General features: G+C 40.6%; 1 protein-coding gene across 2 annotated transcripts in view; it reads left to right on the forward strand.

The window, feature by feature from the left end:
• The window catches only part of MBOAT1 (membrane bound O-acyltransferase domain containing 1), a 100,059-nt gene that overhangs the window by 46,724 nt on the left and 27,443 nt on the right, over positions 1–25,892 (forward strand). For both annotated transcript variants that reach the window (XM_033113297.1, XM_033113298.1), the window contains exons 2-8: positions 1,581–1,726; positions 3,070–3,147; positions 8,188–8,283; positions 19,955–20,010; positions 22,018–22,072; positions 23,566–23,749; positions 25,629–25,821. In XM_033113297.1, the coding sequence (XP_032969188.1) occupies positions 1,581–1,726; positions 3,070–3,147; positions 8,188–8,283; positions 19,955–20,010; positions 22,018–22,072; positions 23,566–23,749; positions 25,629–25,821 (808 nt within the window). The remainder of the gene's footprint in view (positions 1–1,580; positions 1,727–3,069; positions 3,148–8,187; positions 8,284–19,954; positions 20,011–22,017; positions 22,073–23,565; positions 23,750–25,628; positions 25,822–25,892) is intronic.

Genomic DNA, 25,892 nt, shown 5'->3' on the forward strand with positions numbered 1-25,892 from the left:
GAATGATCTCCAAATAGAGGGGAAACTCAGCACAATTTTTAAAAAATAAAACAAAGTTTTTGAGAGTATTTTTTTTTTATGAATTATAAGAGGTCCAAAGTATTCTTTTTTAATGGGAAACCAAAATGAGCTTGAGTGGAGCTGATGTCTATCGTGTTTCCCTGAAAAGAAGACCTAGCCAAACCATCAGCTCTAATGCATCTTTTGGAGCAAAAATTAATATAAGACCCGATATTACATTACATTATATTATATTATATATTATATTATACCTGGTATTATATTATACCTGGTATTATATTATATTATATCACATTATACCCAGTCTTATATTAAAATAATACTGGGTCATATTAATTTTTGCTCCAAAAGATGCATTACAGCTGATGGTCTGTCTAGGTCTTATTTTCGGGGGAACACGGTACCTGTAGTGCTACCTCTGAGCCCAGCCCTCATGAATTTTCCTAACAGCTACAGCTTTAGTGAAAAACTGCTGAAGCTGAAGAGGGTCTATTCAGATATTTATATCCTCAATCCCTTTTCAATTAAGTCTCCTCTAAAAGCAAATTGATACTGAAGTTTTCATTCTGAATACTCTGCAAAGATTAAACTGGTTTTCCAGTTTTCATTAACAGTTAAACAACTTAATATATTTTGATTTTGTGTTAAATCAGTTGATTTTTCCTATGAGTGTCAGGGAATTATTTTATATTTTCTTTTAGGTAGAATTTTTGAGAGATAGATGACTGAGTTTTTCTACGAAAATTTGCTGCCTACTATACATAATTGGACAGTGTTGACATTGACAGTTTAATGCAGGGCTCTTTCTTTTTCTTTCTTTCTTTTTTTTTTTGTGTGTATCTTTAGTGTCATACCTTGATTTTGAGCCATGATCTTGCTAATTTGGTGTTAATTTAAAAATGAGAAAAATTAGAGTTGGAAAACAGCTGATGATTACTTTGGAGAAGCATTTGATTTCTTAGGTACCAGATGAGGGAAGCCTCTTTGATTTGATTCATTTTTGTTTCTCACAGAACACATTCTTTATCTTAGGGGTAGTGCTGGAGGAGGAGGGAGGAACAAACCCAGCAAACTGACCTCACAGTTAGCTAATGCCTTTACATTAATAAGCCTCCTATTTGTGGGTGGGAAAGCAACCTTGGCTAATCTTAAAGGATTGGAAGAGAAACTATAGGCATACCTCAGAGATATTGCAGGTTCCGTTCCAGGCCACCATAATAAAGTGAATATAGTGATAAAGCAAGTCATCATCTTTTTGCTGGTGGAGGGTCTTGCTTTCAGTTTTTCAAAAAAGCAACACCTGTGAAGTGCAATAAAGTGAAGCACAATAAAACTGAGGTATGCCTGTATTGGATTCCTCACTTCTTGTACCAGGTGAGGGCACGGTTCTCTTTTCAGCCCCTCCCTTTTCCTCCAAACGAAGGAACGCTCCACTGTGGAAGAAATCCACATCCAAGTCTGAGAGGCACCTTGGTATGGAAATCTGAAAAAGGCTGTGAACGTGCTCACACAGGCTAAGCCGTAAAGGTTTTGAATCTCTTTTTTTCCCCCCTGTACAGGTGAATTTTGTGGCATGCCAGCTTGTTGCTTTGTTTGCCGCTTTCTGGTTTCGAATCTACTTAAGTCCTGGTAAAACCAGTCCCGAGGTCCGGCACACATTTGCCACCATTTTTGGCATTTATTTTGTCATCTTTTGTTTTGGCTGGTGAGTATGAGCCTCATAAATTCTAATATTTGTCATTTGGGTGTTTTGTGGCAAAAGTCTTGGCATTTCCCAGGCACTAAGGAGAGAAATATGTATTCACTCTCATTGTAAAACAATGGGGATATCACAGAAATTTCCATTTACTGTAAGAACCTGGAATCAATAAACTTGACTACCCATTGAAAGTCAATTTGATGCATTTTTCTTAAAGTTAGACTTCTACTGATCTCCCCTGGGTCATGTAAATGGATTTTTATAAGGTTTAATTTTCCTGATGAGGAACTTTTCTAACTGTTGTAGATATTGGTGTTTTTCTTGCATGGCTATTAGAGATATTGGTGTTAGTCATGCACTTAGAACAATAGTTTCAGTGCTGGTCTTAGGGAATGGGAGACCTTCTTTAACAAAAAAAGCCTATGGATTAGACTTTACTAGATAAACTGGACAAATACCCTGGGAGTGGCACTTCTTGGGGAAGAAGCTTTAAGCACCAACATTTCTAGAAGTACAACTTATGGAAATTTGTGAATTTGTTCAGGGCACTAGAATACTGCTCTTCCAATTTTAACAAAAATTTGAGAAAGCTTGATGAGTATTTTGAATCAGCCACCAAGACAGGTAAAAGTCTCGATATCTGAGCAGCTCAGTTTTGGTCCTGTTAATTTTTAAAAAATTAACAACAACAACAACAACAACAACAAAAAAGCAAACAAAAGGGCTGGCCTGGTGGCTCAGGCAGTTAGAGCTCCGTGCTGCTAACTCCGAAGGCTGACGGTTCGATTCCCACATGGGCCAGTGGGCTCTCAACCACAAGGTTGCCGGTTTGACTCCCGCAAGGGATGGTGGGCTGCGCCCCCTGCATCTAGCAACGGCAACTGGACCTGGAGCTGAGCTGCGCCCTCCACAACTAAGATTTAAAGGACAACTTGACTTGGAAAAAAGTCCCGGAAGTACACACTGTTCCCCAATAAAGTACTGTTCCCCTTCCCCAATTAAAAAAAAAAAAAAATCTTAAAAAAAAAAAAGTCCTAACAAAAGAAAGAACTCTTCCAGACTCTTAATTGTATATGTGAAAAAAGTATAAGCATCCCATTTATGGATTACTGACATTACTAGTGCTACAAGTTGGCAGATTGTGTTATAACTTCCTAGTATCCTTTTACGATAAAGTTCTTAATTCCATGGAACAAAAATACTTGATTTATTTTTTCTTACATAAACATGAGTTAAGTGATTGCTTGCTTTTTGGCAGGGTGGAGGTGGAGTAGCAGAATGGGTAGCCGATTGGTATGTTAATATGAAATATATTCAGTGATTTTCTGCCTCCTCCCCATGTCTTAAAGGTACTCTGCACACCTGTTTGTGCTGGTGTTAATGTGCTATGGAATCATGGTCACTGCAAGCATATCCAATATTCCCAGGTAAGACCCTGGGAATGGACAGTGCAAGGTGAGGTGATTCATGATCTTTGATATGCATTTACAGTGTCAGGGGTACCTCCCCCATTTGCCACACATGGCATACCCTAGGTTCTCGGGGATATCAGAAGTTGGGGTGGGGAGCCCTAAATGCTGAGAGTCTTCAGAGAAAGCTTTATGTAAAAGGTGTGATGCAAATTGGGCAGCAGGTGAAAGAGAGTGTATCAGAATTAAGCCGCTCTATTTGTGATAGCCCCAAACTGGAAACAACCCAAATGGTCATCACCATGTAATACTATTCAACAATCAAAAAGGAACGAGTGATTGATACACACAATGGCATAGATGAATCTCAAATCAATATGCCGAGTGAAGGGAGCCACACAAATTCTCTTCTTGAAAAGGCCAACTAATCTATAGTGACAGAAGTCAGATCGTAGGTTTCCAGAGGTGGGGTGATTTGAGGGATCCCCAAGAGACATGAAGAATCGGGGAGGGGGGCATGATATATATATATATCCGTTATCTTGAATTTGGCTGGGTGTGTGTGTGTATGTCAGAACTTTGTATACTTTAAATATGTACACCGCAACTTAAGGAAGAAATGTTTTTGCTGTAATATTTTGATTTCAAAGTACAGAAGTAATATTCATTGTACTTTGAAGGCCGTGTACTTAGATCATCAATTAAGAAACCTGGGGTATCTATTCTGCATTGTCTCCATTTCCCAAGGTCTTTGTGAAACCTCAGTATGAGTCCTGCAGTTCAGTATGGAATGGAAGCTCTGTGAGAACAAAGACCTTTCACCCTTGTTCACTGTTACATCCTCAGAGCCCAGAACAATACCTGGCACAAGTAAAGGCTAAATAAATATTTATGGATGGATGACTGAATATCTTTGAAAAGACACTTCCCCTTTTATGACTTCTTTTGTGATGGTGTCTCTAAAAAAAGCAGATGACTTATTTTGGCTTCAGAGAGCTCTTCAATTAGTAAGACCATTAGCACAATAGTTTTCCTTCTTAAAAGCATTGAAATTTAACTTTTCAGTGTGTAATCTTGTAATTACATGAAATAAAATTTCTTGTTTTCAACAGAAAAAATTTTTGCATACTTTTAAATTTGATAGTTATTCAACTTCGTATCCAACTGAGCTCTGAGAATTTGGATTCTAATCATCTCTCTTGTAAGTGCCCTCCTGGAAGGGGAGCCTGTTGTTTATTCAGAAAGGATTTAGGAAATCCATATTTCTAATTTGGAAAGAATGGCATTTGGAAATGCTTTATATTATGATAAATTGCTTTTTTTTTCGTGGGGGGTGAAAATGGCTGGCTTTTCCTAAATTTGATTTTGGAAGCAGCGGAATGATTAATAAAAATGTTGCATCTCCATAGCACATTTCCTTACAAATTATAGTCTGTTAGCTCTGCCCACACTTGGGCAATGCTGGTGGGGTGTGGTCCATTTTTCAGAGGTTGAAGGACTTACATGCACACTTGTTCCGTGCCAGGACCAGAATCGCTATGTTAGTGTCTGGCCAGGAATGGAATACTCCAGCCTTGGCAGAGCCGAATAGTTTACAGACAGACAATAATATTGTGGTAGCAGAGAGCTGTGTCATAAGACCAAAAAGAAAGGATGCCAGAACCAGTTTTTTCCCTCTTTCTTTGCTTGTGTGGTTGCCAGTAGTGTAGAAGTGGGGAGTGGTTCAGTTCCCAATGGATGGAAGTTGTTTCCTATTGATGCAGGAAAGAACACTTGACTGGAGTCAGGAAATCTGCCTCTTTCTAGCTGTGTGAATTCAGACAAATCACTCTGCTTCTCTCTACATCAGATTTCCCACCTATCTAATGTGGGGTTTGCGGTAGTTTAAACTGAAGTTCTCTTTAAAAACAGGATTTCGTGAGTCTTTGTGAGTTGTTCTCTTCCCTTCACTGAGCCGTTTATAAGGGTTCTGTCATATGGGAAGAGCAGGGGAAGGTTAGTATTTGCTGCCATGTGGAACTAATCCATTTCTGGACTGACCATTGTTATTCAGGATTTGTCTGGAGAGTCCTTGGGCCACCACCTCTGTTTCCTTCCCAAGCCGCTATGTTGGGCAGAAGCTACAGGTACTGATTTGCCATATACGAGCCAACTAGAACAGAATGTAGTTTCTGTCTCCTAGGACAGAAGGCCTTGTGTGAGAACTTGGTGATGCAGTCACCGATTTTGGAGTGTCTGCTTTGTGCCAAGTGCCAGGCCAAGCTCTTTTGAATATGTTTCATTATTTTAAATATGTCAACTCTTATTTAATATATCATTTAACATATTTAATATTTCTTATCACTATTGCAAATGTATTCTTCCAAGGACAACTCAGTGTTAGGACAGATTTTTTTTTTTCCCCTGAGATGGGGGAATGAAAGCTCAGAGAGGTAAATACGTTTACAGTTGGATGAATTTTCACAGAGTGAGTAACCCATGTGACCACCACCCAGGTCAATAAGGGGACTGTTACTATCACATGTGTCTCAGTATCTACCACAGCCCTCCTTCCTAAAATAACCGCCATCCCGACTGCTCACACCGCAGATTCATTTCAACAGTGCTGAGATTTGAACCCACGTTCTTCTGTCTCCATGTTGCTTTCTCTACCACTTCTGGATTCCTTAGACTTTTCAAATTTGTCAGGGCATGAATGTATTGCCCTCTTGTGTTGGCACACAGGGCTTGACAGCATTCTTGATAGGTGGGTCTTAGTATAATAATTGAACTTGATTTTCTCTCTGGGTGTTGGGGGTGGGGTAGGGGTCTAGCTCCTGTTAAGGAGAAAGAAGAAGCAGCAGGCATGGCTGCATTTGAAAGGGCCTGGAAAAGTCTGTCTTTTTAATCTGCTTTGTGCTTCTGCTTTGACCCTTATGAACTGCTTGGAGAAAGGGAACAGGCGTTGGAGGCAAACTCCCCGAGCTCCATTCAACTTCTGCTTCAGCTCTTAAGGGAGTTGTTTTTTTCTTCCTCATTTGCTTTGTTCATCATCTTACTGGTTTGGAAAGGGTTAAGGTTGTAGGGAAAAATCTTTATTGTGTAGTAATATCTTTATCTTTCCCAATAGTGATAAAGAGAACTATATAGTGCTTTAGAGTTTACAGAACTCCTTCATTCTCATTGTCTGGCTCTTCTTGCTACCAAATGAATTTTTATTATCCCTACTGTTTACTGTTCCTTAGGTTGATCTAGTCTTCGTGAGTTATTTTAAGGTGAATTTGTGAATTTTAAGATAATTTAATATCAGAATATACATCTTCGCTGTTTTATGACATGTTTAAAAATTATACCTGCTGAATGTATGTTTTTGATGGGGCTTCTGAACCATTTCAAATGTTTCATGTGTTCATTTCAGTTCATTTCAACTAGCAGTAAGTGAACCCCTCCTATGTTTTAAGAGTCGAAATGCTCAACTCTAGAGATGCGCAATGAGTTGGGGAAACAATACTGTTCCGGATACCAGGACCGGAAAGAACCCAAGCGGCACTCAGAGAGTTAGGAAGGTCAGCTTTATTACGCCAGCGGGCTCAGCGGGATCTCTCCCAAATACTGAGCCCCTAGCAAGGCTTTGAGCAGGTTTTTATGGGTTGGGGACTTCCTTGAGTCGGGGAAGGGGTAGGTGTCGTCTGGTGATTGGCTCGGGGTGTGGCTTGGAGGGGGTTTTGCGGAAGTGGGCGGGGGGGGGGGGGCTTAGGTTGGGGACCTCTCTCTTTGCTTGGGCCATCATTTTAGGTTAGTTTCTCCATCAATACATATAATTTTAATACTGTAATTATATATGCTAGTATGTAGCACTAGAGAAATACAGGCCCTGGAGCAATGAATTGTGATGGGAGTGGGTGCGGGATGGACAGAGCAAGACCAAGCCAGGTGAGGTAGAAACTGAGCAATACATGATAATTAGGCAGTTCCCAGGTAGACTCTGGGATGGAGAAAGGAGTTGTAGGCAGAGGAAGGAGCTTGCAGCACGATATCTGACCTGAAAATGCAGGATGTAATTATGTAAAGTGAGCAGCCCATTGTCGTTGGAACCTACATAAGGTGGACGTAGAGTGTGGCTGGAGATGAGTCCAGAAAGGCGAGATAGAGCTTAGTGTGGGCAGCTCCTTGCATGCTGTGCTCAGGAGTTTTGATATGACTAGATAGTGCGCTCCATTGGAGACTTTTAAGACAAGTAACATTGGTTTAGTTTTGTTCATTCAACACCCAGTAGGTGGCTATGGTGAATGACTTACACATGACCATCCTTGCCTTCATGGAACTTTCAGTCTAGCAAGGGAGACAGTAGTTAATCAGATTATCATAGCTTTATAATTACAATGTTCTGCATGACGCGCACGCATGTGTGTATGGGTGTGTGTGTGCGTTGCTGGTTTATACTATAGGGTGGTCATCGTGGTCTCTGAAGGAAGCCAGGGAGTGATAATGCAGTAGGAGGTAATCAGAGCCTCAGGCGTGGACAGGGAGGCTTCTGGGCAGAGCACTGGGTATGCTAACACCTAGGGAGTAGGTGGAGGAAGACATGCTGCGCTAGCGCCTTGGAAGAGTTAACCAGCGAGGTGGGAAGGAAACAAGGCGATTGGAAGCCAAGAAAACAAAGTGTTTCAGCAAGGGAGTGGTGGGCGCATGGTGATAACTTGTACTTACCAAGATCCTCATGTAAACGTGATCGTTTGTGAAGAGGAGAATCTGAGGGCAAGACCTTGCAGGTCAGTGATTCCCAATTCTGGTCATACATTGGAATTACACCTGTCAGGTGCACCCCGTACCAAGTCAACCTGAATATCTGGGGTGGGGCCCAGACATCTGTAGTTTGTCATGACTTCATTCTGCTGCCAAGACTAAGAACTACTACAGTGGTCCAGGTGAGAAAAGATGGAGAGCTCAGTGCAGTGGGTGGGAAGGTGAGGAGTGGGTGGACAGGACATGTTGGGGGGTGAAGGAGAGGAAGTACACAGAATCAATGAGTGTATTATTGTCATGCATAGTAATGTGATCCCGTGTTTTCGGTTTCAGATACTCCTTTTTTGTAGCCATGGGATACCTTACAATATGTCACATCAGCAGAATATACATCTTCCACTATGGAATTCTCACTACAGATTTTTCTGGGTGAGTATCTTAATTTGTGTGTCTGTGGGGGCGGGGGCGGCTAACTGCTGGTTTTGACTCAGTCTCTTGGGGTCAGTGAAAATCAAGCACACCCATCAGAATCATGCGTAAATCACTTGGTAAGACTGTGCTAATAAGGTTAAGGTTAAGAGGTCTTGCCCTCTGTAGGACTGTGAACTCTGCTGTGTTACAAGGCAGGGGTCGCAAGCTATGGCTTGTGGGCCATATCTGTCCCACCACCTGTTTTTGTAGTTACATTGGAACAAAACCAGGCACTTACTCATGTATGTGTTGTCTCTGGCTGCTTTTGCATAGCAGTGGTAGAGTGGTGGTGACAGAAGCCATATGACCCTTGCAAAGCCTAAACTTTTACTATCTTGCTCTTTACAGGAAAAGTTTGCTAACCCCTTGTTGTCAGGCCCTTACACAGGGTTGGTGTTTATCTCTTACTAGTTGATAATACAGAAATTCTTCCATACTAGTAGTTGTAAAAATGTTGTCTGTCACCAGGCTTTAACCTGGGGGGCCATCCTTCTCCTGATTTGTTCCCTGGGGAAGACTGTGGATGGATCAGTGAAAATTCTATGTCCTGTTGACATTTGTTCAGTTACAACTTTTCATTGGGCACTAAAGCAGAGTTAGTACTCATAAGACATTGTATATCATCCACAGTACTTTGTTAGGCGTTCGGTTCTGTTCTCTGTAGGCAGCTGAGGTCAGGGAGAACCCAGGTTCTCCAATCAGGTTGAACTGCCTTTCATTCGATGAGTTATTGCAGAAGTGGCTGTGATATAAAGGGTTTACAACTCACAGCTCATTTCTGTGAACTTTGCAAGTTGTGCAACTAAAGTGTCCCACCATGAAGAGGCTTAGGAAGGCCAAAGAATGTTGCTTTGGTACGCAAAGACTGTTGTTGCATTGCAATTTCTATGATCATGGTTTGGCCTCAGACTGGCTTTTTATACGTCAGTTCTTCTTACCCTCAGGCTCTGGATTTTACCTCTGAGTTGTCTCCTTTCTGCATTCCTTTCCTCCAGATTGAGGAGAAGTTTTTCAGTTTTTCTGAAACAACTTCACAAACTTTTTATTTCTTAATGATGTGGGTTGCTAAAAAAATATGGAAAATACGGGAGCAGCAAAGATAACAACATAGCTGGGAAGTTATAGCATTAAAATTAATTTTTAAATGGTGATCATAACTCTCCCAAGTATTTAATCAAAAATCTTCATTTTTGTTTTTGGTTTCGCCCCAGAACCATGCCCCCCATCTCCACCCAGTACTTAGAAGAGTTCCTGGCATTTAATAGGTGTTCAGTAAATGAATGAGTTAAATGGTATTTGTCAGTCCTTTTTTCAGTGTTTCCAGGAGCCTCAATTAAACATCCCCTCCAGCCATGTTTGGTTGGGATATTGAACAAAAAAATGTTGACTTTAGCCCAAAATAGACCTTTACCTATATCATCTTTTCTTTTTAGGGCACAAAGCATATCTTCATTTATTCATTCGTCCATTCATTCATTTCTGCAACAATTTTTGAGTCCCCAAGATGCGAGACACAGTGCCAGCTGCGAGGGACATTTAGTGGGGAGGAAAGGAATTCAGGCAGGGGGAACAGCTCTACAAGAGCACAGGAATGTGAGACAGGTACTTGTGGAGGTCCCCAAAAGCCACCTCCTTTCCCTTACCACCCACATTCCTATGTCACCAGATTCCATCAGGGCTGCAGCCTGGCTGTCACTGTGCTCCATCCCCTGCTCTGCATTCCCACTGCCACTGTCCTGGACTACCACGTGTCTGCCACCTTCTTCACGGGCCGTGCTTCCTTCCACCCCGCCCCTCCTCCAGTCTGTGCCCTCTGCACCAACCAGAGTGAGGTCCTAAAATATCAAGCAGCTCCCTCGTGAGTTGGAGCTGCCTCATCTCCTGCCATGTTGCTCTCCCATTGTGCACTGCAGATGGCAGCACTGCCGAAACAGTGATGGTCTGCACACACCCTAGCTTAGTCCATGTCTCGGGGCCTCGGCCTTGCTCATGCCACTGATTAGAGGGACATTTATCATTCCTGTCTGTGCGAAAATCCTTCACTCTATTTTCCAAAACCCAGCTCAGAGATCCCTGCTTTCCAAAGCTTTCCCTGATTGCCACTCCCCCCACCCTGCCCCTGCCGTCCACCTTGAGTTTGTCACTGCATTTTGGACCTTGCACTTGGCTTTCAATGGCTGTAAATCATACTCCCTGAGACCCCAGTGCAGGGAGTGTTTGTAGTTGGCAGGCATGGGCGCTTTTGCTGTCATGAAATGATTTGTATGCTTATCTAGTGTCATCTGTGTTTATTCCCAAACTTGTTTATTCCACTTTGTATTTATATATATGCTGGTTATATGTGAAAGGAGAGAAAATGGTTTCTCGAGGTCCAAGTTGGAAAGCCACCAAAGCAAGTTAGCATTTTAATAATAGGTATTGAATTAAATGGAGGTGAGAATGCTGAAAGGCTGTGGGGGAGGGTTATAAAAATTAAGGGTTATGTGCTCAGCATCTTTGCAAGCATCTTTACTTCATTTTACCTTCTCAGCCCATGTTAGAGGGAATGACTCTGGAGATAGTGGATGGGGCTTTAGGTAAGAGAGATGCCATCATTCAGCAGATCCACACTCGAAGGAAAGGCTTTTGTCTTGTATCAAGAGGTTCATTGGTTCATCATTCAGCAGACACTGATTGACAACCCTGTGTATTCAAGACACAGTTAGTTCTAGGAGACAGGCGTGAGCCAAGACTGCAGCATGAAGGTCCAGTTATCTATTTCAAGTTTATATAGGAAGTTCAAATGTAAGCATATCATTGTGTACTGGGTTGATTAGTGTTCCTCCAAATTCATGTCCACCTGGAGCCTCAGAATATGTCCCTATTTGAAAATGGCACTTTTGCAGATGTAACTAGTTGAGATTAGGACACACTAGATTAAGGGGGCACTAAATTAATTATGACTGGGGTCTATATAAGAAGACCATGAGAGACGCAGACACACAGGCACGTAGAGGGAAGAAGGCCATGTGAAGATGGACGAAGAGATAGGAGTGAGGCAGCTATAAGCCAAGGAACTCCAGGGGCTGCTGTCAACCACAGAAGCTACCGTGTTCCCCCAAAATAAGACCTAGCTGGACAAGCAGCTCTAATGCGTCTTTTGGAGCAAAAATTAATGTAAGACCTGGTCTTATATTATGTTAGATAAGACCCAGTCTTATATTAAAGTAAAATAAGACCGTGTCTTAGATTAATTTTTGCTCCACAAGACGCATTAGAGCTGATTGTCCAGCTACGTTTTATTTTCGGGGAAACGTGGTAGGAAGAAGCCTGGGAGAGATTCTCCCTCAGAGACTCCAGAAAGAACCAGTTTTGCCAACACCTTGATTTCAGACTTCCCAGCCTCCAGAACTGTGAGACAATACGTTTCTAGTTTTAATTTGTGGTACTCTGTTATGGCAGCTCTAGGAAAGTAAGACAGATTGTTTTATGACTGCATACCTTTGGATGAGCTAACAACTGTCCCCTACTCCTGATCGTGCAGGGTAAGAGTGTCTCTACTGTCCACATCTGTCTCTGTTCTTGTCACACCTCCTTCTCCATTGGTTTTATTCATAAAACCATAAACTCTTGCATGATTGTTACATCATTTTTAGTGTAATCGGAATTGTGGAAAGTTACCAGAAGGAAAAATAAAGGGCATTTGTGGAAAACAATAATGTGTTTGTTAACGTTGTGGATTTGGGGTTTGACAGCAGGGGAGGATGGAAATCAGTTCCTGTGAACTTGACTTTGAGCAGCATAGTCACAATAAATTTCCTCAAGTGATGTTTGTTCTCTGGCATTTTTGGATCTCCTTGTATTAAGAAATCTCTGACGTTACCCACAAAACTGTGGAATGTTTGAACTAGAAAGGGCACTGTTGTTAGGGAAAGGGGAAGAAAGAAAAATGTGTCTGCTACCCGTAAATCACATGTGATTTAGTTCTCTAATTGCTGAGTGGCCCTACTGTACAGTTCTTGGAGGTATGTCTTTTTTTGTTTTTAGTTATAGGGAATTGTTAAGCAGCATTTTCCCCCACCACCATAAATGCACAGTGCCTCACTGAAATAAATCCATCTTCATGGGTGATATCGGTTAAGAGAAATGGAGAGGTACCTACCAACTTGGAATTGACAAGACGTTTCAAACCACAAATTTGTCAATTAGAGCGATTCTTTACCAGTCTGTTCTCACTACAGGTGTGCAAGCAACCACAAGTTCTCCTTCAGAATGGAATTTAACACTGCTATTTATTGCAGTTTAAAAATCTTATTTAGGATTCTGTTGAGGAATACAGTAGAGTTTTGAAATTGAACCTGGTATTTAAAGCAGCCTGAGGTAGTAGCTGTTCTCTTTTGAGCATACACACAAACCTAAGTGCTTAACATACTTTATTACACTTTAGAATAAGAACACAGACAGAAATTGAATGGGATTGGATTAGATTAATGTTTGTGTCAAATTATATACATATATGTTTTTAAATTTGTGGGACAAATAAACTTGTACTTTAGATTATTCTGGTGCTTGAAATTTTATTTACCATTCTGAAAGTAATCACGTGTTCATGGGCTAGACGGGTGTTAAAGGCGAGGATAACACACAAGACACATTTTTATTAGTGCTGCTAATACAATTATATCAATACATGCGGTGGCGAATGTCCCCCAAGCTTTCTCTGTGAATGTGGGCTATTAAAAGTACGAGAACATCTACTGTTCTTGTGGGGGAAGCTCAAAAATTGCTTGTAATAAAGCTGGTACCTGAGTCCTTTTCAGTTTGTGATAGTGAACTGATTCTTCTTATTTGCTCATAGAAGGGTACAACGCGAGTTTTCTTCTGAGGGAAGCAGCAAGAACTCCCACTTCCTTTTTGCAGGCTGGGCCAGATTCAGGCAGCTACTTGCTCTCCTATCATATTGGCAATTTGAGTTGCCCATGTGTTTTTGAAAACATTATGAAATGAGGACTCTTATACATTGCTAGTGGGAGTATAAATTGGTACAACCCTTCTGGAAGGCAATTCAGCCATAATTTTCAAGCAAGACTTTTTAAAAAGTTTATATTCTATGATAGGATTTGAATGACCTGAAGGAAGTCAAATTTAGTCATAAGCATGTTTAACTCTTGTCAATAATAGTGAAAAATTTGAAGCATCCTAAATGGCCCCAAAGAGATAAAAGATTAGATGATGGTACTAAAATGCATCCATTGAAAAAGAAGTCTTCAAATAATGTTTCATGATACTGGAAAACGCTTACAAGATAATGGAAAATAAAAACCACAAAACAAATACATGTATTAAGATGTCATTTTTATGGATATGGACATGCATAGAAAAAAGAGGGAAAGGAAATAATCAAAATACTAAGACAGTAGTTCTGTGGGAGTAGTGCTTTGTTGGTGATTTTAATAATTGTTTAATTCTTTTATATGATTATGAGAAATCCTAAATGTTATTTAAATATATTATGCACGCATCTTATGGTGAACTGTGGCCTACAGGAGCAGAACAATAGTCGTTTATGTTTTCTGTTACCTTATTGTGTTTCTTGTTACCCAAAATAGAAATCACTTGCCTGGATTCCTTGCTAGTCGTGGAGAGATTATTGGCCCTATTGTTCCATGAGAAATGTTTTTCTGTTAAGACATCCTGATCACTCCATCTAACCACTCCAGTATATGCCAATAATCGAGTTCTATAAGATGGAAAAAAGAAGATATTTGCAAAGAGATTTCAAGATTTGCTTATTTCATGTTTCTCATCAGGCTGCTGCCAGCTTTTCAATAATTAGCGCAGTCATTTCGAATTTAGTTCGAAGAGTTGAGTATAAGTTATACAAAGTATTTGGTGGGTTCCTTGAGTATAAGTTATATGAAGTATTTGGTGGGTTCCTGTTCAAATGAAGAATGGATGGTTTTGTTGAGTGCCAAAATAGAGAGATGAAATCTTCGAAAAGATGAGTAGAAAGAGTAAGAGCCCATTGTGCCCTGGTTGACCAGTGGATGGTTCTGCACAGAAACCATGAAGTCTGAACTGAGTCCAGAGGAGATCCCGATGCCTTCAGGTGCAGCCCTAAGAAGCCTGTTGGAGCTGGGTACCTCCTTTGCTGGGACTCCTGGAGTCCCTTATTTTCTTCCCCAAGGTTGGCACAGTTGATGGGAGTGTGGGAGAATTCCACTAAGGCTGTAATACCATCACCCACCTCTTCTGTAATCCAAGAAGCAGGGGCACAGGTGGGGCAGAAGCAGCAGGGACATGAGGAGGTACTGCCGAGCCTCCTCTGTCCCTCAGCTGCTGGGGCCAGGCTACGGGTGGCGCGGTTCACATTGTATCTTAGCACCTCTGGTTGTTGTGCAAGATGGCGATCCTGGCCCAGGTTGCAGCTGACTGGAAGTTCATTGTACTTGCTTGTATTCTCCCATCCTACCAAACGTCTTGCTTGCCTGACTCCTTGCTTTCCTAGTTTGTAAGTATTACATGTGCATTTGTAGCATAAACAAAGAAATAATACAAATATAAAGGATAACTTTTTGAATCGAAAGTGACCTACTGAGAACAATAAGATCCTTTGAATGTCAGATCTGGCTTGATGCTGGCCAGCTAGCTGTGGGACTGGTTGGCTCTTTTGAGGTCTGCATTATCTCATTGTTCCATCCTAGCTTTACTAGGACTTTAGGTTCAAAGATGAAAGTAAAACACGTAGGTTTTGTTGTAATATTGCTCAAAACTGAGTTTCGTTTAATGTTTTAAAACAGTTTATCTTTTGTTGAGAGTTCATATGGGAGATGGAAATGGATGCATGGGTACCACTTCTGGTAAATTGCCCAAAGTCTGTATCAGAAGGCATTGACTGATTGTGTATATGTGTGGTGGGGGCAGGAGGGTGGGGATGGCATTGCTGTCTTTCGTGTTACTCTAAACACACCTTTAACTGTCTGTTTCCTCTCCTTTATTTCCTCCTGTCTTTTATTATTCAAATTTGACTAATGATCTTAGGTTCAGAAAGATAAAAGTTTTTCTTTTTAATCATGAAAAAAACCTCCTAGGACAAAAAGAAGTAGCCCTGCCTCAACCCTGCTAGACTCAAACTTTGATTTCAGGTTAGTTAGCTTGTTCCCATGGATTCAAGTACAGGGTCCACGACTGACCGGCTTGTTCACATCCAAGGACGGGGCATACTTCTCAGGGGTGGAAACGTTGAGTGCAGCTCAAGTTCTAAGGCCTCGTTGTCCTGACAAAGTTCTTTGGCAGCGTCGAGGATGCTCTTTGTGTCCTTCCTGTGCTTGTGTGCGCTAGGTTTGCATTTTTGCAAAAAGAAAGCATGAGTTCCGACCACAAACCAAAAAACATGTCTTAGATTATGTTTCAATTGCAGTGCAACATGGATTTGCCTTTATCTTTAGTAACTCGACAGATTTGACTCTCGAATCTCCGTAACTTGTGCAGTCTCAGTTGGGTGTGTGATCCACCCATAAGTTTAAATAAATTGATCAATGAAAACATGTTCAAGAGGACTTTGAGCAAGAGCATAGGGCATTCTTCCATGAAAAAGTAAGACTTTAGGAGAATTCTAACTTCATTCCTTTTAGTGAACAGGTTCTCATTCTGGTTTGTGGATTTCAGATCTTTTTCACAAGTTATCAGTATATGATGTTTGATAAGCCCATGATGTTATATGTGAGTTGTTTCTTATTGAAGTTGCTAGAAACTTCTTTAGAACAGAAGCAGTGTATTGTTGAACGAACGTATAGTCTGGATGATGTGTAACAGTATTTGATCCATAGCTGCTTATATTTTTGTTCCAAAAAAAGGGACTTTTTTTCCTAAAGAATGACAAAAATGTGGTTTTTACATCGACCCAATGGTGCAGATTTCATATTGAATAATTGTTATTTATGGATGTAGATCTAGATATTCAGTATTACGTATTGTATTAGTCTCTAAGAAGCAGATGCCAAGATGGGGACAGAAGTATAAGAGATTTGTTGGGTGAAATGCCTGTGAAGGAAAACTAGGAGGCAACTGGATGAGGGTGGGAGAGCAATCAGATTGAAATGCATGTCAGCCCCCTGAGACGAGAAAGACAGAGTGAAGGGAGGTCTTGGACTGCAGTGCAGTTCTGAGACAGTTTTGGCAAGTCCTTGAGCTAAAATTCTTGGGGCAGAGGAGTACTCTGCCTAGTAGGGAGGGGCCTGCCTGGATCCCCTGCTGTGCTCAGTTGGCTGGGAGCAGCCCCAGCGGGGCCTGGGCTCGGAGCAAATGAGGTGCAGAAGCAGAGGGCGCAGCTGGAGCCAGTCAGTTCTGCTCCCCCAGCAGCCCATCTGAGAGGCGCGTTCTTAGGGCCACCACCACATAGTATGTGAAGATCAGCTTACCAAACGCTTTACCGAACATATGCCTAATTATAGAGTACATTAAATCCAATTCTAGATAGAGGAAAACAAATCCTGTATTTCTATAGAGACAGAAGGGTAGGCTAATTCCATGACAAATTTTATGTCTTTTTGATATATTTTTTAGGCCCTTTAAAAAGGAAGTTATGAATTAACCCGAACGTAGGAACTCACTTGGTTTGCCAATTGCATAGTCACCAGAGCGTGTGCCTCAAATTTAAAAAAACTTTGTGGTTTGGATTTATGTAAAGAAGACTGGGAGTTTAGGTCCTATCACTGATTTCTAGGACTTTCCGTCTCTCGGGGGAAAAAAACCAAAGGCTTTGGAAAGAAAATTATTCTGCTTAGAAAGTCATACTTGAATGTGATGCTTAGAGTGAGTCCCTTTCAAGAAAAAGAGTTCTTGACATCTGCTATGCATCGTGGGTCAGAGGTCTTGTTGATTATCAAGCAGGTGAGCTGCAAAGTTATGTCTTCCAGTTTGGTCTTATAGAAAGCTTCCGTGTAGCCCTTATTTCCAGGACCCAAACGTCAGTGTTCTGGAAGAGCAGTTATTTATTTTTTTTTAATATAAAAGAGCATAGTCACATCAGTGTTAGCTAGGAGCACATCTTGCTGCCCAAGAATGACCGACCCCCTTCAGCCCTCGCACCCCCGTGACTCCCTTGTTTGCCACACCGACTTCTCTCCTGTCCTGGCAGAGCACAGATGCCCTCCCTTCTGCCGTCAGACTCACTCCCCTTTCTTTTACACACAACATTCAGAGTCTTGTTTCGAGCGATGGCCATTGGCCACAGGGCTTTTGCAAATAAGGTGTAAAACTCGGCATCGGTGTTCAGATTTCCTAGGGTATTTATTGGTACTTTCTTTGAAATACTTTATCTTGTTAGTTTATGTTGACATTTTAAAAATACATGCTTATTATTTTAAAGAGATGAGACATGGGAATTTGAATTACAGGAATCTAAGAGGAAAATGGACTCACAGAGACGTGGCTAAGTGCAGCTGACACACATCAGACTTTGCCTAAAGGTGGTTTGTGTCTGATCCCATCCCCTCACACACCTGGGCCTGGCCTGAGCTCAGACACAGAGGCTGTGTGGCATCCCAGGGACACCTCCATAGGATATTGATCAAAGTCTCAGCATTCCATATAAATGAGCCTTCATTCCATAGGGGTCAGAGATGGCAAAATCAGTAAGAAGCCATAAGAATGGAGATCAGAAAACCAGGATAGACCAAGAACGTTTGAAGGAAAGTGTGGTAGACCAATGGGATTTTATCTTGTCTTGTTGGGCAAGAATAAAGCTACAAAAGGTACTAAACTAGGGGAGACCATTGAAAAAACAGGTGCATTTGAAAAATTGCAACTTTATTGAGATATATAGTTCACATACCATACAATTCGCTCCTTTACAATCCAGTGGTTTTTAGTATATTCACAGAGTAAATTTACAGAGTACAACCATTCACCACAATTAACTTTACATTTTCATCACCTTCAAAATAAACCTATATGCATTAACTATCACTTCTCATTTCCTCCCAGTTCTCCCAGCCCTAGGCAACCAGCTGTCTACTTAATTTCTCTGTGGATTTGCCTGTTCTAGACATTTCATATAAATGGAATCATAAAATATGTGGCCCTTTGTGTCTGGCTTCTTTTATTTAGCATGTTTTTAAGGTCCATTCATGTTGTAGCATGTGTCAGTACTTCATTATTTTTATTGTTGAAATAATATACCATATTTATTTATCCATTCATCAGTTGATGGACATTTGGGTTATTTCCTTTTGGATTATTATGGATAATGTTGCTCTGCATATGTGTGTACAAAATTTCTGTGTAGACATTTTATTTCTCATGGGGCTACACCTAGAAGTGTAATTGCTTGGCATATGGTAACTCTATGTTTAACCTTTTGAGAAACCACCAGACTGGTTTCTAAAGCAGCTAAACCATTTAATATTCCCACCAGTAATGTATGAGTGTTCCAGTTCCCCACCTCCTGGCCAATATTTGTCTGTCTTTTTGATTCTAGTCATCCTATTGCTTGAAAAGTAGTATCCCATTGTGGTTTTGATTTGCATTTCTCTGATGATTGATTACTGTTGAGTGTTTTTTCATGTGCTTATTCACCATTTGTATATGTATTTTAGAGAAATGTCCATTCAAGTCTTTTGGCCATTTTCAAATTTGGTTATTTGTCTTTTTATTATTGAGTCATAAGAGTTATTTGTATATTCTAATACAAGTCTCTGACAGATATATGATTTGCACCTATTTTCATACGTACTGTGAAATGCCTTTTCACTTTCTTGATGATATGTGTCCTTTGAGAGTACAAAAATTTTAAATTTTAATATCTATTTAATCTTTTTTTTTCTTTTGTTACTTGTGCTTCTGGTGTGTTACATCAGTGAAACCATTGACAAATTTAAGGTCATGAAGATTTATGCCTGTGTTTTCTTCTAAGGGTTTTATAGTTTTAGCTCTTACATGTAGGTCTTATATCCATTTGAGTTACTTTTTGTATTCTTTTTATGTGGATATCGAGTTGTGCCATTGCCATTTGTTGAAAACACTGTTCTTGCCTTCACTGAATTATCTTGGCACCCTCATTAACACTTCTTAGGCGAATTTTTATTTGATGGCTTTTTTCAGATGGCGATTGGTGTTATTGTTTGTCACTCAATGGTTTATTTACAGGCGGCTGCATTTTACAAATGTATCTTTTACTATGTGTGCACGAAAGAATCACCTTTAATAGAACAGAGCATATAAGGGCCAAAATATATATCTCATCCAGGTGGAACCAGGGCACTGGATTGGGTATCCCATACACTTTAATGTATGTTCAAATTTCCTGGAGATCTTGTTAAAATGCAGATTATTTTCTGGTTCTGGAAAGGAGTGTGAGGTCCTGCATTTCTCACAAGCTCCAGGCCACGCTGAGGGTGCCGGTCCCGGAAACTATGCTATGAGTAACAGCTCAAGAGGGACTTTCTGGTGTGATCTTGCTGTTCAGCGTTATTATATCTACTTATTTAAAGTGATTTGGAAGGGAAGTAAACGTTATTTATTTTGAATTCAGTGTTTTTGTGTTTTATTTAATAATCTATAAGATGAAGAACCGTCATGTAGAGAATAGAATAAAAATTTCTCCCAGTGGCACTTTACCCATCTTCATTATTTTTTATCTTCCTTTTAGGCCCCTGATGATTGTCACTCAGAAGATCACAACCTTGGCCTTCCAAGTTCATGACGGTAAGAAAAGTGACCCTTCTTTTTGTTCTAAGAGTGAACCTGACATTGTTTTATATGCTGTACACAGCCCCCAGTTTGGACAGGTGCTGGCAGATCTTGCTAGATCTTGTCAAAAATTTGCAGGCCTCTTTAATAGTAGCTTTTTACTTTTCCAGCCATTATTTACCATTGCCCTCCTGAATCTGCAGCCTAAATTTGCTGAAATATTTGCATTGAGAACAGTGGATTTTCTGTTTACTTTTATAATGTTTTAAATTTAAGTTAACTTATGGTGCTCTCTGTCCATCATTTCCAAATCTATTAAGAAAAATGGCATCCTGTTTCTTTGGTTTAGTCTAGCAGGATTTCATGAAGTATAATAAAAGATTAAACAGCGTTGGCTGCTTAATCATTTTTTGATGCTAGGTTTCTTTATTTGGCTTGGAAAATTATCTAATGAGATTTGCCTGACCCTATAAAAAGTTGGGAGAAGAATCTTTTCACCCAGGCCCTTCCTGAAAATGGCCAGTAAGGGTGATTTCCACTGTTAAACTGGGTTCCAGGGAAGGACAATGGCACTTTCAGCTGGGCGGAAGATGGGCTTAAGCCATGCCAGGTGCAATTAGTAAAAATATATTCTGAAGATTTGGACTTCCTTGGCAAATGCTGTCTGAGTGCTGTAACGTCTTTATGTGTTGGCAGGTTAAGAAGATTTACAATCTTCACTAGTCTTGTTTTTCCTTAAAGCTTGGAAACTGATTTAATTTGATTCTGACTCTGTGTATTCCTAGTTTGTTCTTGGTGACTTAGTTTTTCTGTAGAGAACCAGGTAATTTTATACCAAGGATAGAGTCTTTCTAGGGTGACCAAATGTCCTGGTTTGCCCAGAACCAGGACGTTCCCCAGGATATGAGACTTTTAGTGCCCAAATGAGGTAAGTCCTGGGCAAGCTGGGTGATTTTGTCAATTTTTTTTGTACCTGAAAATCCACTTGGTAGTATAGTGGTTATAGACTAACATTTGAAACATAAATCAATAGCTGAAATCAAATTAATTTCTGGGATTGCCAGAGATGTACTGCTTGAAGAAATCTTAGAAAGGAGTGAGTGTCATATTTTTTTAACACTGCTTCTTGGGTTTTTTGTTTGTTTTACATAGACTTTTTGCCTAAATTTACTTTTGTAAGCATTCTCAGTTTACCCTATTTTCTGGAACATCCCTGACATGCAGCAAAATGTTTATTAGCCTTTGTCTTTTTTTCTTGTGTGTGGGAGGAAGAAGTAAATTCTGGAACACTCTGCCTTCTCTTTGGCATGTTTCTGAGTTGCCTTTATGATTGGAGGCCATATCCGTCTTAGTTGAATATACAGTTTTAAAGTCGAAATCTAATGCTCATGAGATGGCACTTCAGTTTCTTTGACACTAAGTTAACATATACATTTTATGGGAAGCACGAGTGTGATTTGGTTGGCAGTTTTTTTGGTATGGATGGGTTATAAAAGAAGAATAATCTGATAATTCTTTGTGTGTTTTCCCTGCATTCAGGGTTATGTTTCCCGTGATTTGGAAGAGGAAAGTCCCTATGTCTTTCTCCCATTCCATTCCATATCTATGCTCTCAGCTTGTACAAGGTGTCTGTACCCAGCTATCAGAGAGGAATTTACACTGGTGCAGGCTGCAAATGCAGGCTTATTTCTCTCATGTAGCCACAAAAACATATACAGCGTAGTAAGGAGTGTAGGAGGTATGGAAGGTCCTCTGGGATCCATGTCATACTGTGTGGATTCAATTGGAGTAACCCCTGCATTCTCCCGTCTCCATAAGAGTCTGTAGAAACTTCCTCACACATGCACTTCTGAAGGGTAGCCCTTTGATCCAGGGCCATTTTTAAAAAATGGAAATGGGGACCCTTTATGATTTATGAAACAAAAAAAATCAATCACCTTTTTCAAAGGAGTTTTATAAGTCTCTTTTAGAATTAGTTATCTACTTCAAACATCTTATTTCTAAATTTTTTCTTTTTCATAGGATTAGGTCGAAGAGCTGAGGACCTCTCTGCTGAGCAACATCGACTTGCTATAAAGTAAGTTAAAATAGTCTTGAGCCCCTTGTATATCAGTATCTAGAGGTCTTCCTCATTTTTTCAATATCTGCATATGAGCTCCATTATCTGGATGTAATACCATTTATTTAATGAATCTGTTATTGATGGACAACTTGGCTTGTCTACCAGGCTTTGGTTTTTGCAAACGGTAAATGATGAATAACTTTATCCATACGTCATTTTAAATGGGTTTGGATATAGCTGTAGGATAGATTCCCAGAAGTGGGATTGCTGGGCCAAAGACTAAATGGATCTGTAATTTGTTAGTTTTGCAGGATTCTCCTTTACTGGGGTTGTTAGGTCTATTCCAGAATTATTTTCATTGGGCATATGGCTTAGGATCCTCAAGAAGCAGTTAATTATCGATGCACATGAGTATGATTAAATGCTGGCATGAAAAATGACAGGAAGTAGAGCTGGCAATATAAATTTGGGCTGGGACTAGAAGAAAGGAGGAAGGCTAAAGGTTGAAGGTGGACTTTGGCCAGTGTTGACTTGTAATAGAAAGAGGGGTGGGTGTCGGAGAGGAAGGAGGTTATGCAAAGTAGGGCAATAACATGGGAATGGAAATGGCATATGGAGTAGCATGTTGGGGATGGCGCTGCAGCCATGGCAGAGGGTTCCTTCCAGTAGTAGGAGATAACTGGGAGAAGTGGGGGTCCCAGGAGGTGAGGTGATTGAGTGCTTCAGTCCTTTGTTAAAGAATTGGGACTTGGAAGCAATGGAGAACCATTGAAAGAGTCCAATGAATCAAGTTCTTTGCTAAGCATTCTGGGAGTGTAAATGCTATAGGGCAATAATTGCAACAACTGGTCACCAATGGCATTTTAGGAAGCCTTCCCCCACACTTCTATCCTGCTAGAAGGACATGCCCCTTACACTGCCATTAATACACTGCAAAGAACTGGGCTCTACAGAATTTTTCCCTGCCACTCCCCTTGTCTGTTGTTCAGGACCTCGTGCCTGGATGCCAAAGCAGACAAGAGACGACTACAGCAGTAGTTTTGTGTGGCCTCTTCAAGTGGAAACTGGTTCTATCCATCATTGGCTTTCTATTTATTTTGGCAGTCGGGAGGGAGTTTTCCCATATCAAAGCATCTCGATCAACTAACGGTAGGTCAGGTCCCCACCCTGCCTGATGTTTATTACTTTCATTTTCTCCTATAGACAGACAGCTAAGGTTGGTTCTCCAGCCTCAGAGTTGCCTTCGCCCTTAGACTCAGCTCCCCGTGTTTACAGTAGTGACCGGCCAGCAGAGGGCGCCACGGAGTGCTGAACCTTCTCTGAGACTCGCACCTCATTAACTTTTCCTTTAAACAAGATTTCTCGGGCGGATTTTTAGAGAAACAGAGCAAGGAAAGATCATGTTATATTTAATAAACTATAAAGATAACACCTGTGTTTACGATTTGCTTATTTGCAAATATGAAAAAAAATTAAAGACTGAAGACTTTTCCACTTTATTTTCACAGAATAAAACCCTCTTTTTTGGAATACTTAAGCTACCTTCTCAACTTCATGAGTGTCATAGCGGGCCCTTGTAACAATTTCAAGGACTATACAGCCTTCATTGAGGGGAGACATATACATATGAAGTTGCTGGAAGTGAACTGGAAGCAAAAAGGTTTCCACAGCCTGCCAGAACCTTCTCCCACTGTAAGTTTTTAGTGCCAAGCACTTACCCAGAAATCCAGAAAATAGAGTTTTGCTGCCAGGGCTGACTCTCACTAATAATTGTCCTAATTAAAAAGCCAAACAGTTTACCAGAAAGTTTGGCCAATACCTTTTCCCTCCGTTTGTTTAAAATACCAGTATTGGTGTTTATTTGCAGTGGTTGTCTGTGTTGGAGCAACAGATGTTTATTTCACAGCGGAGTCATTGGCTAGGAAGATTAAAGCAATCGATCCATTAGTCAGTGAGCCAATATTTAGTGCCTACAGTATGCTTGGCACTGTACTAGCTAACACATTTACATTTATGAGTGTTTCATAGAGCCAATTCACATAGAACTAAAGGATAATACGTCATAAAAGGTGGAGGGGGAGGAAATGGGGACCAGAATAAATGTGCTTTCTGTTGCAGAGCCCTCCTGTTGAAAAAGAAACCAGTTTTCACACTGGCATGACCAAAGCTTGGTTTTACTGATTTTGAGAGAGTTTAATATGATATTTTATTGAAATATTTTAATTTTAATCTGAATTTTATTAATCTCCAATTAGTCTTCAGTAGGATAACTTATTGAACTTTACAAATATGCTAAATTTATTCAGATTAAATATCCTGTTTTTAAGGGAAATTTGTCAGTGAAAGAATGGGGAAAATTGTGTAAGGGAGAAAATGAAGATAATATAAATATTTCATAAATGCTAGTGAAAGTCTAGGCAAAATTAAATAATTGAAAATTTAAGTGATTTTTTTAAGCATGCATTTTCAGACAGTTTTGAGACAGTTGGCTCCTCAGCACTTTACGGTTAGTCAAATATCTCAGCTCCAGCTGCAGTATTGAAACCATCTAGGAGTGACAACACCATGGCTATGAGACATCAAAGTAACCACAGGTGTTTCTAGGCCGTGTCTGTCACAGCAGTACTTTTGTGTTTTACATGCTTTTATTTAGAAAATCATAATTATCAGAGAATCTTTAACATCACTCTCTCCAAGGAGACTTGCATTTTTGTGCACAGAGAAGTTGAAAGGATGAGGTTGCATTCTGGCTAAAGACATATTGAAGTGAAGAGGCTGGCACCCATGAGCTGGTGCCTCCTCGGTGGCTAAGTGTGATGAGCATTTAACTGGGAAATAGGCACTGTTCTCAGTCCCTTGTAAATATTCATTCACTTAAACCCCAAGCCACCCTCTGAGGGAGGTGCTAGTGCTATCCCTACCTTACAGATAAAAGTAGTTTGTTTTCATAAAGTTGGGAGCTATAATTGTGTTGATGTTAAATGACATTCTCTGGAATGTCAGGGAAACGGCAAAATCACTCCATCCGGAGGAATTTAAAATGTCAGTGCATCTTCACCCTAGAGCAGATGACATTTATCCATCCTGGAAGGTTTCTACAGCTTTCCATTACCTGCCGTGTCTTGGAGCAGATGTTTAATTGCATGTGCAGAACCCTTCCTAACTCAGCTTCCGTCCGCCTTGCTGGTGATTCAGACCCATTTCCTTGCCTTTGCTGGCTGCCGCAGTGAAAGGCAAATGCTTATTTCTTTCTGATGGAAGTTGCCACGCTGTACTATTCTCTGTTTCTTTTACGTCTGTGGTAATACAACCATCTACCCTTTGCTTGGAGAATTTGCTGGTAAAAGTTTTCTTCCATTTGACATAACATTCAGTCCTCAAGTGTCAGCGGTACATTCTGAATCTAAATATATTCCATGTCCATCCCAGTATTTGTTTCACGAGGAAGAATGCCTGTTGCCACTCCGGTAGGGGACATTGCCAACGCAGCTATCGGAACAGTTTTGTTCTACTGTGCCTGTGCTCTACTGGATGGTTATACTGATTTCCCCCCTCCCCCCCCTATTTTCAGGGAGCTGTGATACACAAGTTGTGCATGACCTTGGTGGCTCTCCTTCTGTTTTTGACGCTCACGAAGACCTTCCCTGTCACCTGCCTGATGGACGACTCGTTTGTTCATAGAGCAAACTTTCTGACTCGACTTGGCTACTTATATGTTGTCATGCAAGCCTCAAAGCCCAAGTATTACTTTGCCTGGACGTTAGGTAAGTTGGATGGAGTGGCCCTAGATGAATGAGGAAAAAAAAATGACACTCCTTGGAGGCTTAGCCAGAAC

This window comes from Rhinolophus ferrumequinum, chromosome 9, assembly GCF_004115265.2.
Source record: "Rhinolophus ferrumequinum isolate MPI-CBG mRhiFer1 chromosome 9, mRhiFer1_v1.p, whole genome shotgun sequence".
Taxonomy (NCBI): Eukaryota; Metazoa; Chordata; class Mammalia; order Chiroptera; family Rhinolophidae; genus Rhinolophus; species Rhinolophus ferrumequinum.